The 14429-nt window shown below is 33.9% G+C and overlaps 1 protein-coding gene across 1 annotated transcript in view; it reads left to right on the top strand.

The window, feature by feature from the left end:
* The window catches only part of LOC126744359 (membralin), a 430191-nt gene that overhangs the window by 26114 nt on the left and 389648 nt on the right, over nt 1-14429 (top strand). Inside the window, exon 5 of the mRNA XM_050451737.1 lies at nt 4313-4403. Coding sequence (XP_050307694.1) covers nt 4313-4403 — 91 coding nt within the window. The remainder of the gene's footprint in view (nt 1-4312; nt 4404-14429) is intronic.

Genomic DNA, 14429 nt, shown 5'->3' with positions numbered 1-14429 from the left:
TGTGCCGGGCCACAAGACACACCAAAAGGTAAACGGTTAAAATGAAATAAACCCTTATGTGTACTAATAACGGTATATGGTTTTGCGGACTCATGTAATAGAATTTGTTGGTACGCTTGACTCAAATCGATTTTAGAAAAATGGATACCTCCCTGCAATTTATAAAACAAATCATCTAATCTGGGAATTGGATATTTATCTGCAACTAAAAATGGATTTATTGTTATTTTATAATCACAACAAATTCTTACATTTCCATCTTTTTTTAATATAGGCACAATTGGCGTGCCCCACTCTGAAAATTCGACGGGTGAAATAATGTTCGTTTTGCATAATCGCTCCAGTTCCCTGTCAACCTTTTCTTTTAGCGCAAAAGGAAGGGGTCTCGGTTTACAAAATTTGGGAACTGCCTCCGGAACAATATTAAATTTCAGTTCTAACTTGTTAAAAGTACCTAATTGGTCAGAAAAAACGCCTGCATATTCATTTTTTATTTCAATTGCAAAATCCACATCAATTGTTTTAACATCTTTAATTTCCTCAAACCCCATACTAAATGACCTTATAAAATTCCGGCCCAATAAGGCGGGACCGTCTGTAGCTAAGACAAAAAATTCAATAATCCTACTTTTATTCTTAAAGGTTCCCTTCAATTGCAGTTTCCCTAACGGTTTAATTCTATGCCCGGAAAAATTTACCAATACAACATTAGTTTCACACAATTCCATCTCAAAAAAATATTTTTTATACAAAATTTGTGGCATAACTGATACAGCGGCGCCTGAGTCCAATTCAAATTTAATTTTAATTCCTTCAACAACTATTTCTACAAAAATTGGTACATCAGTTTCAGTACACAATGTATAAACAGGATATAATTCCGAGTCGCTATTATTCTCAGCCACATCCAGAACATTTACAAATTTATTATTATTACACATTGCCCTTAAATGTCCTTGACGGTGACAGAAATTACAAACATATTCTTTAAATGGACACTGATTTGCCGTATGATTTATTTTTCCACATCGAAACCACTTACCTCTGACTCCGTTATTGCACCTGTTATTGTTGTTTCTCCCACCTGCCAATCTTTCGTCAGCCCACACTGGCCCCTCCCCGGACCAAGAACTATGCCCAGCGCCTTCAACGCGACCTACGTTTCGGACAGGTACTGCTGCTCGATTGCCACTGTTTCCGCGAAATCTTGCTGGCCTTGCCTGATATTGGTTTGGGTTAATTCCTTCTCTGCTTTTCGTTATTTTATGTATCTCTGCTGATGGCTCTGGTTCTCTTTTGATTACCAAAGATAGGGAAGCGGCTTCTTTTATGCCAGACTCTGTTGCTTCCTGTATGCCGGCAGTATCTACGACTTTGCTCAAATCAGCTGTAGCTTTAAGTGTGTAGATATTGTTTTTTACCTTGCCTTCATTGTAGTGATTAATGAAAATGTCCGTCAGCTTAGTCTCTAAAGCAGTGCCAAATTGACATTTACTGGATAATCCTTTTAAGCGAGTTGACCACTGTTGTGCCGTTTCGTCCTGATCTTTATAGGCAGCATAAAATTTAGTCGTAAAACTCGCAGCTTCCGGTTTATCCGGTACACAAAGATTTTGCAATAACAAGTAAGCCTCTTCAGAGAGACTACAAAGCAATACAGCTCTTTTCATGGCATCATCAGTAATCTGCTTTGCTATGAAGTACTGAGTAAGTCTGCTATAAAACACATTCCAGTCACTTGCCTTCGGATTAAACACTAAATTTATACCCATGTCTCCGACACCCGCCATGTCGTCAGTCACAGTCGGTATACAATTGCACTAACTCACTACTATTTTAACTTATACTATTTTAAATACTTGTTCTGTTCACCCACCATAAGTGCTCTCCTATTCTTCAATTTACTAACGTGAGTATCGATCGTCGCCAGTGTAATATCCAGGAATGGTAATTAAAACACGAGATGAACAGTAACCGTTTATTGTTGCTCTTCCCCAAAAATAACTGAACTGCATTGCATTTTATCGAATTTTGCCCAACTCGTACATTTAAATACCTATGCGAGGTTGCCATATTTACCATGCGTAAATCCTATTATTCAATACATTACATCACTCTAATTTCACTGGAGGATATGCTACCACATTCTCTGCAAATAACTTTCTTGCAGAAATCGCACGGATACCCAAAAAGTCCATTTTTGATTTCCTTGAATGAGCAATTCTTACTGCATATATAACAAACTCCACTACCAGACATTTTTAATAAACTTGAATTATTGATATTACTAGCCCAGCTTTACTTGAAGATTGACAGATGATGTGGATAAGAGCACACATGTAATATGACAACCAACAGCTGATATGGATAAGTGATCCGGTAAACACAGAACACCTTAATTCTTCAGCCCTAATTTAAGCGCTTACAACTTACAACTGGAATAACAGCCGGTGACCCAAAACTAGATACGAGAGACCCGAATTGAACGGAAAAAGGCGAATGAATCACTTTTCCCGATGAATAAGATTGAAAAAGAAAAACTTGTTAACGCTGTCGACTTTGACGTTGACATATCTTCTTAAAATAGAGAAAGTAGCAATGAGAATGAGCAATTTATTTTGTTATATTCAAATAGACTCATAAAAAAATTAAAATTAAATCGCGAATATTCCGTCTCTTCCAAAGATCTTAGTAAATATTCGGAATTTCTGAAATTTCAAAAGGGCGTTTTAATGAGCACCAAATTCCGCAACTTTGTCTCAATTTGACCGACCTCGTATCTCTTCTAGTTTACGAGATACCAATGGTGAGGCTCGAATTTGGGACACTCTGTATATAAACCACGTTTCCGTACATTGCTTCTTAGCACTTTTGTTTGGTATGTTCTTACGTAAATATGATTTTTCAGAAAATTATTTTCGCATATCCATTATTTTTTAGCAGTGTGTCCGCCATCAAAAAAATATCCATGTTTCCACGGGTTTGAATCCACTCAAACGCTATTTAATTTAGACCCTGGAATTTAAAGAAACTTATATTATTTTTTGATAACTACCTTATTAACAAACTAAATAGTTTTTTTCTTTACCAATTGGTTTGCCGATGCTTACTTAAATTAGATTGTATTGTAGACCAGTGGCGAAGCGTGAACTTTTCTTTCGGGTAGACAAACAATAAAAATTGTTAATTAGAAAAAAATGTGTATTCAATATTATTCACTTTAATGAAATAGAGAATGAAAGCGCATGAAATATTAACTCAAAGAGAAAAATATGTAGTGATATAAAAAAGAAAAAAATTATTACTACTAGCATAAAAAGATAGATAGATAAAAATAAATACTACTTACAAAAAAACACAACTAAAATACAATTACCAATATCAAACAGTCGTTTATAAATAACCCCTAAAATATCCACTCTAAAATCTTTTCTATACACCCAAAATTAAAAATACTAATTATTAAATTACAATAGCACGCGCCCGCACCAAATGGCAAATGCAGATTCATCAAAAAACAAAACTGAAGATGTATTGCGGCCGACCAGATCAAGCGTGTCAAAGTGTCCATAAACAATAACCCTCAAGAGCATAATAAAATAGCTGGTCGACTTCGATAGACAAAAGCTCAAATGTCTTTCCCGTGAGTAAATTTTGCATACGTAATAGGCTGAATATTGATGCGGCTGGACCTCTGTCGCCTGCTTGATGCGTATATGGTTCGATTAGATGCTCCAAATTTCCAAAAAAGACAAATATCAATGTGTCTTCCTGGGGCTCGTATACATTAATTGGGTGTCAGCCCTGCATTTTTATTCTAATTGGTGCGTCAGATAGATATTATAGATAGATATTATAGCCGTTTAGATACTATATAATAATAGTAAGGAGAGCGACTACATTCTGTGATATTTTTTTTAAATTTGAATTCAACAATTACATGAAATAATTACGTAATAAATTAATGAGAAATAACTGGATAATTTTGGGTAGACAGTGTCTACCTTGTCTACTCGTACGCTTCGCCACTGTTGTAGACTTTATTGTACAACAGTAGTTGTATTTTTTTGCCAATAAAGATTCATTCTTTAATTCATTCATTCACCAATATGGATAACTAATTTTTTTTATTTCGGGTGGTTTGGATAGATAGATTTTTATATGTAAAAAATATTATTTTGCGAATGGAGAACTTAACTTTATACGAATGTTCTTTTGGAAATTACTTAATAAAACATTACATTATATAATATTATATAATATATATCATCATATGATAAACTTATATCATTTAAGTGTTTTTTTCTTGTAGGAATGTGGTTTCTGGAGAACACTACAGATTTGTCAATCTCTGGATGGCTAAGTCCGCTTATATACCGGCAGTTATATGCATGCTAATTTTTGTAAGTACCTTTTTAACTGTTTTATGGTTTTAAAATTTTCTATTAATATTTATCAAATACAGTGTGTCCCACTTAAGGGTTAGCCACCCCTCTAAAATTTTAGTTTCTTGACCAATTTTCAAAAACTTTTTTTGTTGGATAGATGGTCAAAAATGGCACTTATGAGCCAAGTTCGACATTTAGAGAAAGCAGGTCATGGCCTACTGTATTCAAGTTTGAAGTGCGAAAAATCGAGAAGTACCTAGTATTAGCGATATTTATTTTTGAAAAATGGTACTGGATTATTGTTTAGTACCACTTAAAACATAAGTGTACCAAATTTGGTTATGATAGTATACAGGGTGTTGAAATAAATTGGAGTCAAATTTTTAAAAGGCGCAATAACATTCTTAATCAAATACGAATATTTTTAAAATTTTTGGCTAATTGGCATACGTCTTAAGAACACAAAGGTTGGAAATATCCTTCAATAAACAACAATCGATCATATTATCATACTATCTTGGGCTTCACAATAATGCAACTTCATTTATAAATTTTTTAGTTTTATTTCGTTGTTAGGTTGCAATTCACACTTCACTAGTTACTTAATAATGTAATGTAGGCTAAGCAGCAAAAACTAAAAATAATTACCTTAAGGAATTACCTAACACCAAAGATAATAATACTACTAGTATTTTATCTTTGCTAACACTCAAATTTAAAATTGAATGCCACAAAACTAAATATTAGTTCCTTCAATATGTCCTCCATTAATTCTTATACATTTTTCTATGCGTCTTCTGTTGTTTACTACCACCCTTCTTAGCTGTACCCTGCTTATTTCATTACACTCTTGTCTAATGCGCTCACAAAGATCATGTAGAGTTTGCGATCTTGATTTGTACACTTTGTTTTTAAACAAAGTGTTTAAAATTGTTTTTAATTTCGGTTCATTTTATCGATAATGAACAAGAGTACCTTTTTTTTGCCTAGGGTTCAAGGTATCCGAATTTGTTTTTTTTAGACTTTAACATACAGGGTGTTAAAAATATACGCATTAAAGTGTACAACCTAGTCCGCCCCTGGTAAAGTAAACAAGGTAAATGTAGTTTAAGGATGTCATTTTAAGAGGTCCCTAATAGTGTTCATCACCTAAAATTTTTACTAAATTCTACCGGAGAGTTTAAAAGTAATTTATGAAAAACCAATTTCCAGCAGCGTCCTTTAGGAGGCTGTATCTTCGTACAGAAGGCCTGTAGGAATTTTTTTTATAGGAACGTTCGGTATTATTTTTCGATGTTCTACCTGAATCCGAAAGATTTCCCACATGAACCGGGAGACCCTGTATATTTAAGGATTTCTAAACAATAGAGTTGACGCAAATCTAATATCTTACTTTCAGAAAAAATAGGTTATCAGTGGGATATATTCTGTCTCTGCCAAAAATGATTTTTAAAAATAATTTTTGAATTGATTTTAATTTTTGTATATGTGTTTCAGTTGTTTCAAGATGTTGCTTCGGGTATTTCACAATCCCCAAACTTCTGTAAGTTGCAAAAGACATGTAGTTCGTTTTTTGTATGTTTAAAGTTAATTTATTGTGTTGAAACCAGTTTTTTAATTCCACAAAGTCTTTTTTAATTTGGGTTGTTATAATTTGCCAAAAGTTTGATCTACAGAGTAAAACGGTGTCATCTGCAAAACTAACCAGCGTTCCATTTAGTTAAAGCTTAAGCATGTCGTTTACATAAACCGTAAAAAGTAAAGGACCCAACACAGTTCCCTGGGGTACTCCATACCTAACATCTCTTTCACTGCTTATGGTTCCATCAAAGTCAACACGCTGCGCTCTATTTGTAAGGTAGCTTTTAAGCAAATCGAAAACTTTGCCTCGAAGTCCACAGCTGTGTAGTTTTTTTAAGAGTATCTCATGACAGACAGTATCAAATGCCTTAGAAAGATCCACGAACAGGCATAAGCAAGCTTCACTATTATCTAGTGCATCAGATATTTGTGATGTTAAAAGTTTAATTGCATCCTGCGTAGATTTTCCCTTCCTGAAATCAAATTGCAAGTCTGATAATACATTAAATTTAGTTAAGAAATTTGTCATTCTTTTTTTAATTAATCGTTCAAAAACTTTTGAAAATGTTGAGAAAAGTGAGACAGGTCTGTAATTTGATATTTCTGTTTTATTGCCATTTTTATATAAGGGTTTAATAGTTCCGATTTTAAGACAGTCCGGAAAGCACCCTGTATCAAACGACTTATTTATTATCCACGTCAAAATCGGTGAAATTTCTGTCGATATTCACTTCCTATATTGTCCCATCCAGGAGATTTTTTTATCTCAAGGTTCATTATAGTTCTATTGACTTCAAAGATTGACACGTGCCTTAAAACCATAGAATTTTCTAAATATTGAATGTCGTTCTTATAATTTGGCAAGTTTTTAATCTTTTTAGTAAGATTCTCACCTAGGTCGCTATAGAATTCATTTGAAATAGTCTGTTTCTCAGTGTATACGTTACCATTTGTTGTTTTTATTTGGCGTATTTCAGTCTTTGATTTAGTTTTATTACAAATTTTATTTATGCAGTCCCAAAGTTTTGATTTTGACGAAGAGTTTTGCCATGGTTCATTTGCATTTGAAAATATTATTTCTTACTATTTTTTATTTGGATTTTTAATTTATTTTTATATGCGTTATATTTATTTTCAATATCTATATTATTCGGTTGTTGAAGTAAGTCATTGCATAGTTTATTTTTCTTCCATAATAGTTTTTTGTAGATTAGAGTTCATCCATTCTTTTCGAAAATGGTTTTTGTTTTGTTTAAATTTTACAACCGTGGTATTCCTTTCTAAATAGAATTGCAGTTTATCTACAAAAACTTTCATACTTGCACTTCCATCATTTGTGGCATAAATTTGATCCCATGTTTCTAGTATCAAATCATTTTTAAGGTTAGTATAATTTGTAAAGCGTTTAGTTTGAACTGCTTTTATTTCATTTAAATTGTTGTATAAAAGGAACAAATAACGCTACTGGGTAGTGATCAGTAATATGATTTTGAAAAACAAATGATTTGGAATTTTCCAGTAATGTACTTTGACCTTTAAAAAAGATATGATCAAGACAAGTACTAGATTTAGGTCGTGTGATTTTGTTTATGAACGATTTAAACTGAAATTGCGCTAAAATATTTTTGTAGTTCTCAATATTTTGATCTGTTATGTTAAATAAATTCATGTTAATGCCTCCTATTAGAAGGTGTGTTTTGTATTTTTAACAATTGTCCAAGTATATGAGCAAACTGTTATTAAATGATTCTTTTTCTATTTGTGGAGATTTGTATATTCCTGTTATAAGAATTTGTTTGTTTTCATAGAGTACGAGAACTTCCAAAACCTTTACAATGCCAACTTGTACAATATCATAATTACTGCAGATCAGAACGTATATAAGCTACTACCCCATCATTTTTATTGTAGTCACCGTGATTGTATAACATACTATAGTTCTTTATTGCAAAGGGTGTGTTATTTAAATTAGTATGATTAAAGGTTTCTGTTAAGATAATGATGTTAAAATGTACAGTTAAACTATTTTAAAATACGCAAAGTTGGTCAAAGTTTTGGCTTAAACTAGATACATATATTAAGATGGAAGATGGCCATTTGAAAATGAAACAGAGCCTATTTTGGGTCCCTCAGAACTTGCGAAATAATCCTCGGACCCGTCAATGTTTGATTCAAGGGGAAAACATTTTTTTGCTAGTTTCGCCCCCCTGAGCGCAAAGCCCTAGCGGGGGTGACAAGGGCCCCCAGAATTTTAAATGGAACGGGGGGTCGAGTGATACGTTATTTTGAAGGTATTTTTATGTGGATTATAACCCTATAGTTTTAAATCGTTACTATTTGCCTAGTCGATGCAGGGGCTAATAAAGGTTACAAAAAAATGTTAAAAAGTATAATTTTAAATAAAGGGCTTGAAGATAAAATCAATCAAGTAAATGTTCAAAATATTGGCATTCGACTTCCATACAATAATACAGGTTTTGTTCAAACCTTTCCCGTACATTTTGCAAAATTTCTGGGGTGATTTGACGACATTCATCAATTATTCTTTGTCGCAAATGGTCTAGCGATGTTGGCTGACTAGCATAAATTTTAGTTTTTAAATGGCCCTATAAAAAAAAATCTAACAGGCTTAAGTCCGGGGAACAAGGAGGCCATTTAAGAGCTCCTCTTCTTCCAATCCATTGTCCTGGAAACGTTTGGTCCAAATATTGACGAACCCTTGCAGCATAGTGGGGTGGCGCCCCATCTTGCTGAAATACTAGACGATTTTCCAAGTACTCGTTGTTATTTTCTAGTATCTCCACTAATGCTGGATGAATTGTATTTTCTAATAACTCCAGGTACATCTCTCCTGTTAAATTGCCAGGCAAAAAAAGGGGCCTACGATATGTTTACTCGCCTATCAAAATCGTCTTCGTTTAGTTCTTGTACGAGATGCATTTTGTATGGATGAAACTTGTTTTTTTTTAATATCTTCTGAATGCTGCTTCTCTTAATACCAGACACGGTTGATAACTTCCTTGTGCTCAGTGTAGGATCTCGCACAATATGGCCTAAAATAGCTACTTCTGAAGCTTCATTCACCACTGGATTATCCATTTCGCGCTTTTTATTAGCCACAGACCCAGTTTCCCTAAATTTTTGAACCAATTCCAAAATGTACTTGCGATGGACCTGTCGATTAGGGTGTTGTAGCGTGTTAAAGAGCTGGGCAGTTCTATTAGCATTTTCATTGTTCGCAAAGAAAAGAGAAGTTACTTCAACTCTTTCAGCAAGTGAATAAACCATTATCACACTCAATGTTGTAGCTAACTAACTTTAAAGAGCTATTTGTTTGACACACTATGATCTCACAGCAGTAATTGACAACCACTATTAAACTTCAAAATGTTGCTATAATAACAGTCTCAACAATAACCAAGAGTTCCCTTGCAGAATTGGCATAGATACCTACGGGTATTAAAAAAAAACAACAGAAAGTACGGTTCACAATGTAGGAGAACAAACATTTTTTGTATTTATTTAACTGCTAAATTTACAAGCATTTTTTTTCATAAAAAATGTTGACATGTTTTTATAACTTTTATTAGCCCCTGTATCGACTAGGCAAATAGTGACGATTTAAAACTTTAGGGTTATAATCCACATAAAAATACCTTCAAAATAAGGTATCACTCGACTCCCCGTTCCATTTAAAATTTTGGGGGCCCTTGCCACCCCCGCTAGGGCTTTGCCCTCAGGGGGGCGAAATTAGCAAAAAAAATGGTTCCCCATTGAATCAAAAATTGACGGGTTCGAGGATTTTTTCGCAAATGTTCTGAGGGACCCAAAATAGGCTCTGTTTCGTTTTCAAATGGCCACCCTGTATATCTAAATAAAATAAGAGTTTTTAAATCATAGTGAAGAAGATCCTAAAATATTAATGTTTATAGGACAGGTACAGTAAAATGAACATTGCAAAAAATATTAACATTAGATGCACAAGGTTACAATGGAATTAAAATAAAAATGCCTCAACACTAGAAAAACGTACCAACGTTTACACACAAAAAAAAATATTACTTAAACTGCTTACTTCTAGTTGGCCGATTTTTTGGCATATTGCTGGATGATCCAGCCCTAGTTCTTCGGTTTTTTGGTGTTCGGTTAGGTAGAATTTGGTTTTTTATTTTCGGCCTACTACTCGTTTGGTCGTTAAGGTCTTGTTTTGATGTTATTTCGGCTTCTTCGGTTTTCTTTTTATTTTTTCTAATTATTTAGACATTAGATTTCCTAATAGGTGGATTGGAAATAGGGGTCTTGTTAGGTGACCTGAATGGATTTTTTTGTCTGGGGGTTATTTCAAGGATATTGCTTATCAACAATCATCCAATAATCTTGAAGGGCTTAAAAATCCAATTCGTGAAGCCTGTCGAACAATTACTGCAGCTTGCATAAGAGAAATCTTTTAGCGATATTAAAATATTGTATAATGAATAAATTGAATTTAAAAAGAAACTTGAGAGCTACACACAACCGCAATGTCTAGGGATAATTTAGAATTTTCTTAATTTTTTTTTTTTAATTTGTTAAAATTTTATTTACTTGCTATAAATATAAAAATATCTAGACTTTATCCTTATTTTAGACTGCTTAAACCACACTGTACATTTTTCTACTTAATTTATTTATCTCAAATAAATAAACAAATACACATATCGTTATTTATTGTCTTGAATTCTTTTACCAAAAAAAAGTGTTTGCGTTTTTTTGGAAAAAAGTTTGTTCATAGAGCTCAGTATAGTTCTTGCTAACCATGCAGCGCAGACATTTAACGAGAGAAGAAATAATACGAGCGGTGGGCCTTTTAGATGGTGGTATGACGCAAGCACAGGTTGCAGTGAACATGGGCACTACTCAAAGCGTAATTTCACGCTTATATGCACGGTATCGAGAAGAAGGCGATGTGGCGGAAAGGCATAGAGGTCGCTTACGTATTACAACCCCTCTACAAGACCGCTTTTTACACTTAAATGCTCGAAGACGCCCTACTGTAACAGCACCAGAATTGCAAATCATGCTACAGCAAGTGCATAACGTTGAGGTTTCAGCCGATACTGTACGCCGACGTTTGCATGAAAACAACCTACGTAGTCGTCGACCTTTAAGGGTGCAACCGTTGTCCTGGGGTAATCGAAGAGTACGACTTTTGTGGGCGGAAGAACATTTGTTGTGGCAAAATGAAAGTTGGGCAAATGTGCTGTTCACTGATGAGTCTCGGTTTGGAATTTACCCCGACTCAAGAAGAGTTCGCATGTGGAGAGAGCCTGGAAACGCAAACCGCCTGTGCAATGTCCAGGAAGTGCATTCTTTTCGTGGCGGAACCATCATGGTTTGGGGAGGCATTAGTATTGGAGGAAGAACAGACCTCATTTTATTAGAAAACTTTTTAACTGGCAGATTATACGTGGATCAGATACTGGCACCTGTTGTTATTCCGTATGCAGCAGCAATTGGTCAAACCTTTGTTTACATGCACGACAATGCCAGACCACACACTTCAAGGGTTGCTAGAGAGTTTCTAGAAATGAATAATATCGATGTCTTACCATGGCCACCTCAATCCCCGGACCTAAACCCCATTGAACACATGTGGGATATGCTTCAAAGAAGAGTTCTTCGTATGGAAAGACCAAGAGACAATAGAAGAACTTTGTTTCTGACACTTCAAGAAGCCTGGAATGAGATACCCCAAGATGATATTGATCATTTAATTCTAAGCATGCCCAGACGATGTCAAGCAGTTGTGAACAGTCGTGGAGGTCATACAAGTTATTGAATATTGTTTTTGTTTATTTTTTGTTAATTTAAAATTAAGAATTAGATTTTTGTAAAACCTAGTTTCTCAACAACTTTAATTTTTTTGCATTTTTTTAGAAAAAATATAAATTATTTAAAATTTTTTGGGTTTTTTTATTACCTTATAAACTACTCTTAAACTTGCAAATAAATTAAAAAAAAAAAGATCATATTAAAAAATATATATACAAATTTATTCAAAATATCCCTAGACATTGCGGTTGTGTGTATTTCTTACGTTGATGTTAACACACGAATTTTTTATGAAATTGATAATTTTACAAGCATGCTAAACATTAGAAGAAATAATGGTGGTGCCATTTAAAAAAAAAGTTAGGGTGGTTTTTAGAGAATGAATTTGTCGGGGGTAGTTTTTTAAAGTAATTTTGGGTAATGGGCCTATAACTATTAAAATTACATTTTCTATTACAGTTTCTATACAAGTTTTTATATTGAAAAATAAAAAAGTTATAGCCTATTACGTTGATTTGAGGACATTTTGAACATACTCGTACATAGAATGTTATGCTTCCATTTTTATACACACATATTTTGTTATTTTCTTTTTTCTTCCCTGCTTTGCATATGATGAAGTACCAACCCTAACATATTTTAACATATTTTTTTTATTGTTTCTCCTTTCTTTTTTTAAATCAAATTCTTTCCTGTAATTGGGTAACAAATCGGTTGGAAATAAATGTCCTTTTTTCTAAATTCAAGACACAGCCTTGACACGAATAAATGGTCAATATTCTGCTTCCAACTTTAAAAATTTCAAAACCAAACAAATAATTTGAGTAAACTTTTCACACAATGCTTCCGCCCGATCCTGGTTTTCCATTATTACTTTCGACTAATACAAATATACGGACGACCCTGTTTGCCGATCCGTATCGATCTATTTGCCCTAACGAATCCCGTATGTGCCCGAAAAATAATTACCAATCTATGTGAAATAATTTCAAATCAAAAATAATTTACATTTAGTTTTGTTCGATGTTTTGCAGTGAGAGAGCCCGGGACCGCATCGTGTGCTGAATTTCATATTTCGCGCACAAATTAATCTAACGAGTGGAATAATTTGACATGTAAAGTTTCTCCTCCCCGCTTTCGATTTTCTTTCTCGCTTCTGCCCCACGTCCCGCATATAATCATATTTTATTGAATTGAAATGCGAAAAAATAAGAGATAGCTCGGCGCTTAGCAGATGGGACGGTAAAAATGCTTGTTTTGGCTTATACAAAATTTAAGCATGTTGCACCTTTGAGAATAATTACTTTTTTTAATAGTTAATAATTGTTCGTTTCGCTATATCTCGGAAGCTAATGAGGATATCCAATTAAATCTTTCACATGTTTTATTGCACATTCAGGCGACTGTTTCACTATGAAGCAATCACTATGTCCTTACAAAGGCAATATCTTGATCATGAAACAAGTGTTGGTATGAGACAGGGTGGTATAAACATCCACAACGTCGCAGAAGCTGTACATTCTACCGAAAGTATTATAGAAAAGTTGTGGCAGAGGTTTTAAGAGACTGGTGATATGAGAGAAAGACATTCTAGTCCAACAAGAGTAACGGATTCAATTTATGATAGATTTATTCGGCTTTAGGCATTACGAAAGCTAATATTACTGCCAACCAGTTAAGAAGTGAGCTTCAAAATGTTCCTGACGTTAGTGCCACTGCTCAAACATTAAGAAACAATTTTTAGAAAAATAATTAGATAACATCTACAGCATTAAAGTTTAGTTTTCAAGTGGGATATGTTTCTCTCTAACAAGTCATCATTAGACTTACACTTATTAACATTGAAAAAATTAAAAAATATACAATATTTCACTTAACCACAATAACTAAACAAGCACAAAGATCGGGTCTATACATTAAATTACAATACACGATTAAAATTCTTCAAATAGCAGCTTGAGGTGAAATGTATGTTAAGTTAGTTAGTTTAAGGAAAAATGCTATTGTAAGATTATTATAAACATCGAAAAACTAGCTGATTCTTGATCTGCGTTACGAATCCTTGCAGAAGCAACTTCTTCACGCATTACTTAACTAAGATGATGACCCAGACAAATTTGTTTTTGCTGGTACAAGCGATATCAGTCAAATGTTGCAAGGTTTGGAAGTTAAATTTCTGGAAAATACTGCAAAGATGCAAGAAAATTCTGCTAACTCGGAAGCTAAAGAGAGAGTTATGCCAGGTAAAAAAAATAAGATTTTAGAAAACAATGCCAATTTGAAAAAGGAATTAAAAGAAGAAATTCTAGAAAAATCTTCCATACTGAAAACGAAGATTCTTTCATTAATGAAGGACAAGATCCAGCAAGTTCAAAACATAATTGCAACATTGGACGTTAACGCTAGTATAGAGTTGCGCCGTAGACCTTCACTAGTGGATAAAAAGATCGATGTTTGTGGCAATACGGAATCTGTTAAGCTGATGCGCTTCAAACTGCCTCAACTGAATGATTAAGTTAGGTTGGTTGTGAGTGGGGCACCTTGTGTCCCTCTACTGCGACCCTAGGTCTATTGGGGCTTACTCCTAAGTGATCCAAGTCCGCCCTCTTTAAGAGTTCGACAATTTTACTGGGAGAAGCAGCTTCTTAA

The sequence above is a fragment of the Anthonomus grandis genome, chromosome 14, assembly GCF_022605725.1.
Source record: "Anthonomus grandis grandis chromosome 14, icAntGran1.3, whole genome shotgun sequence".
NCBI lineage: Eukaryota > Metazoa > Arthropoda > Insecta > Coleoptera > Curculionidae > Anthonomus > Anthonomus grandis.
Note: the sequence above shows the minus strand (reverse complement) of the source record. Positions and strands in the feature narration are given on the sequence as shown.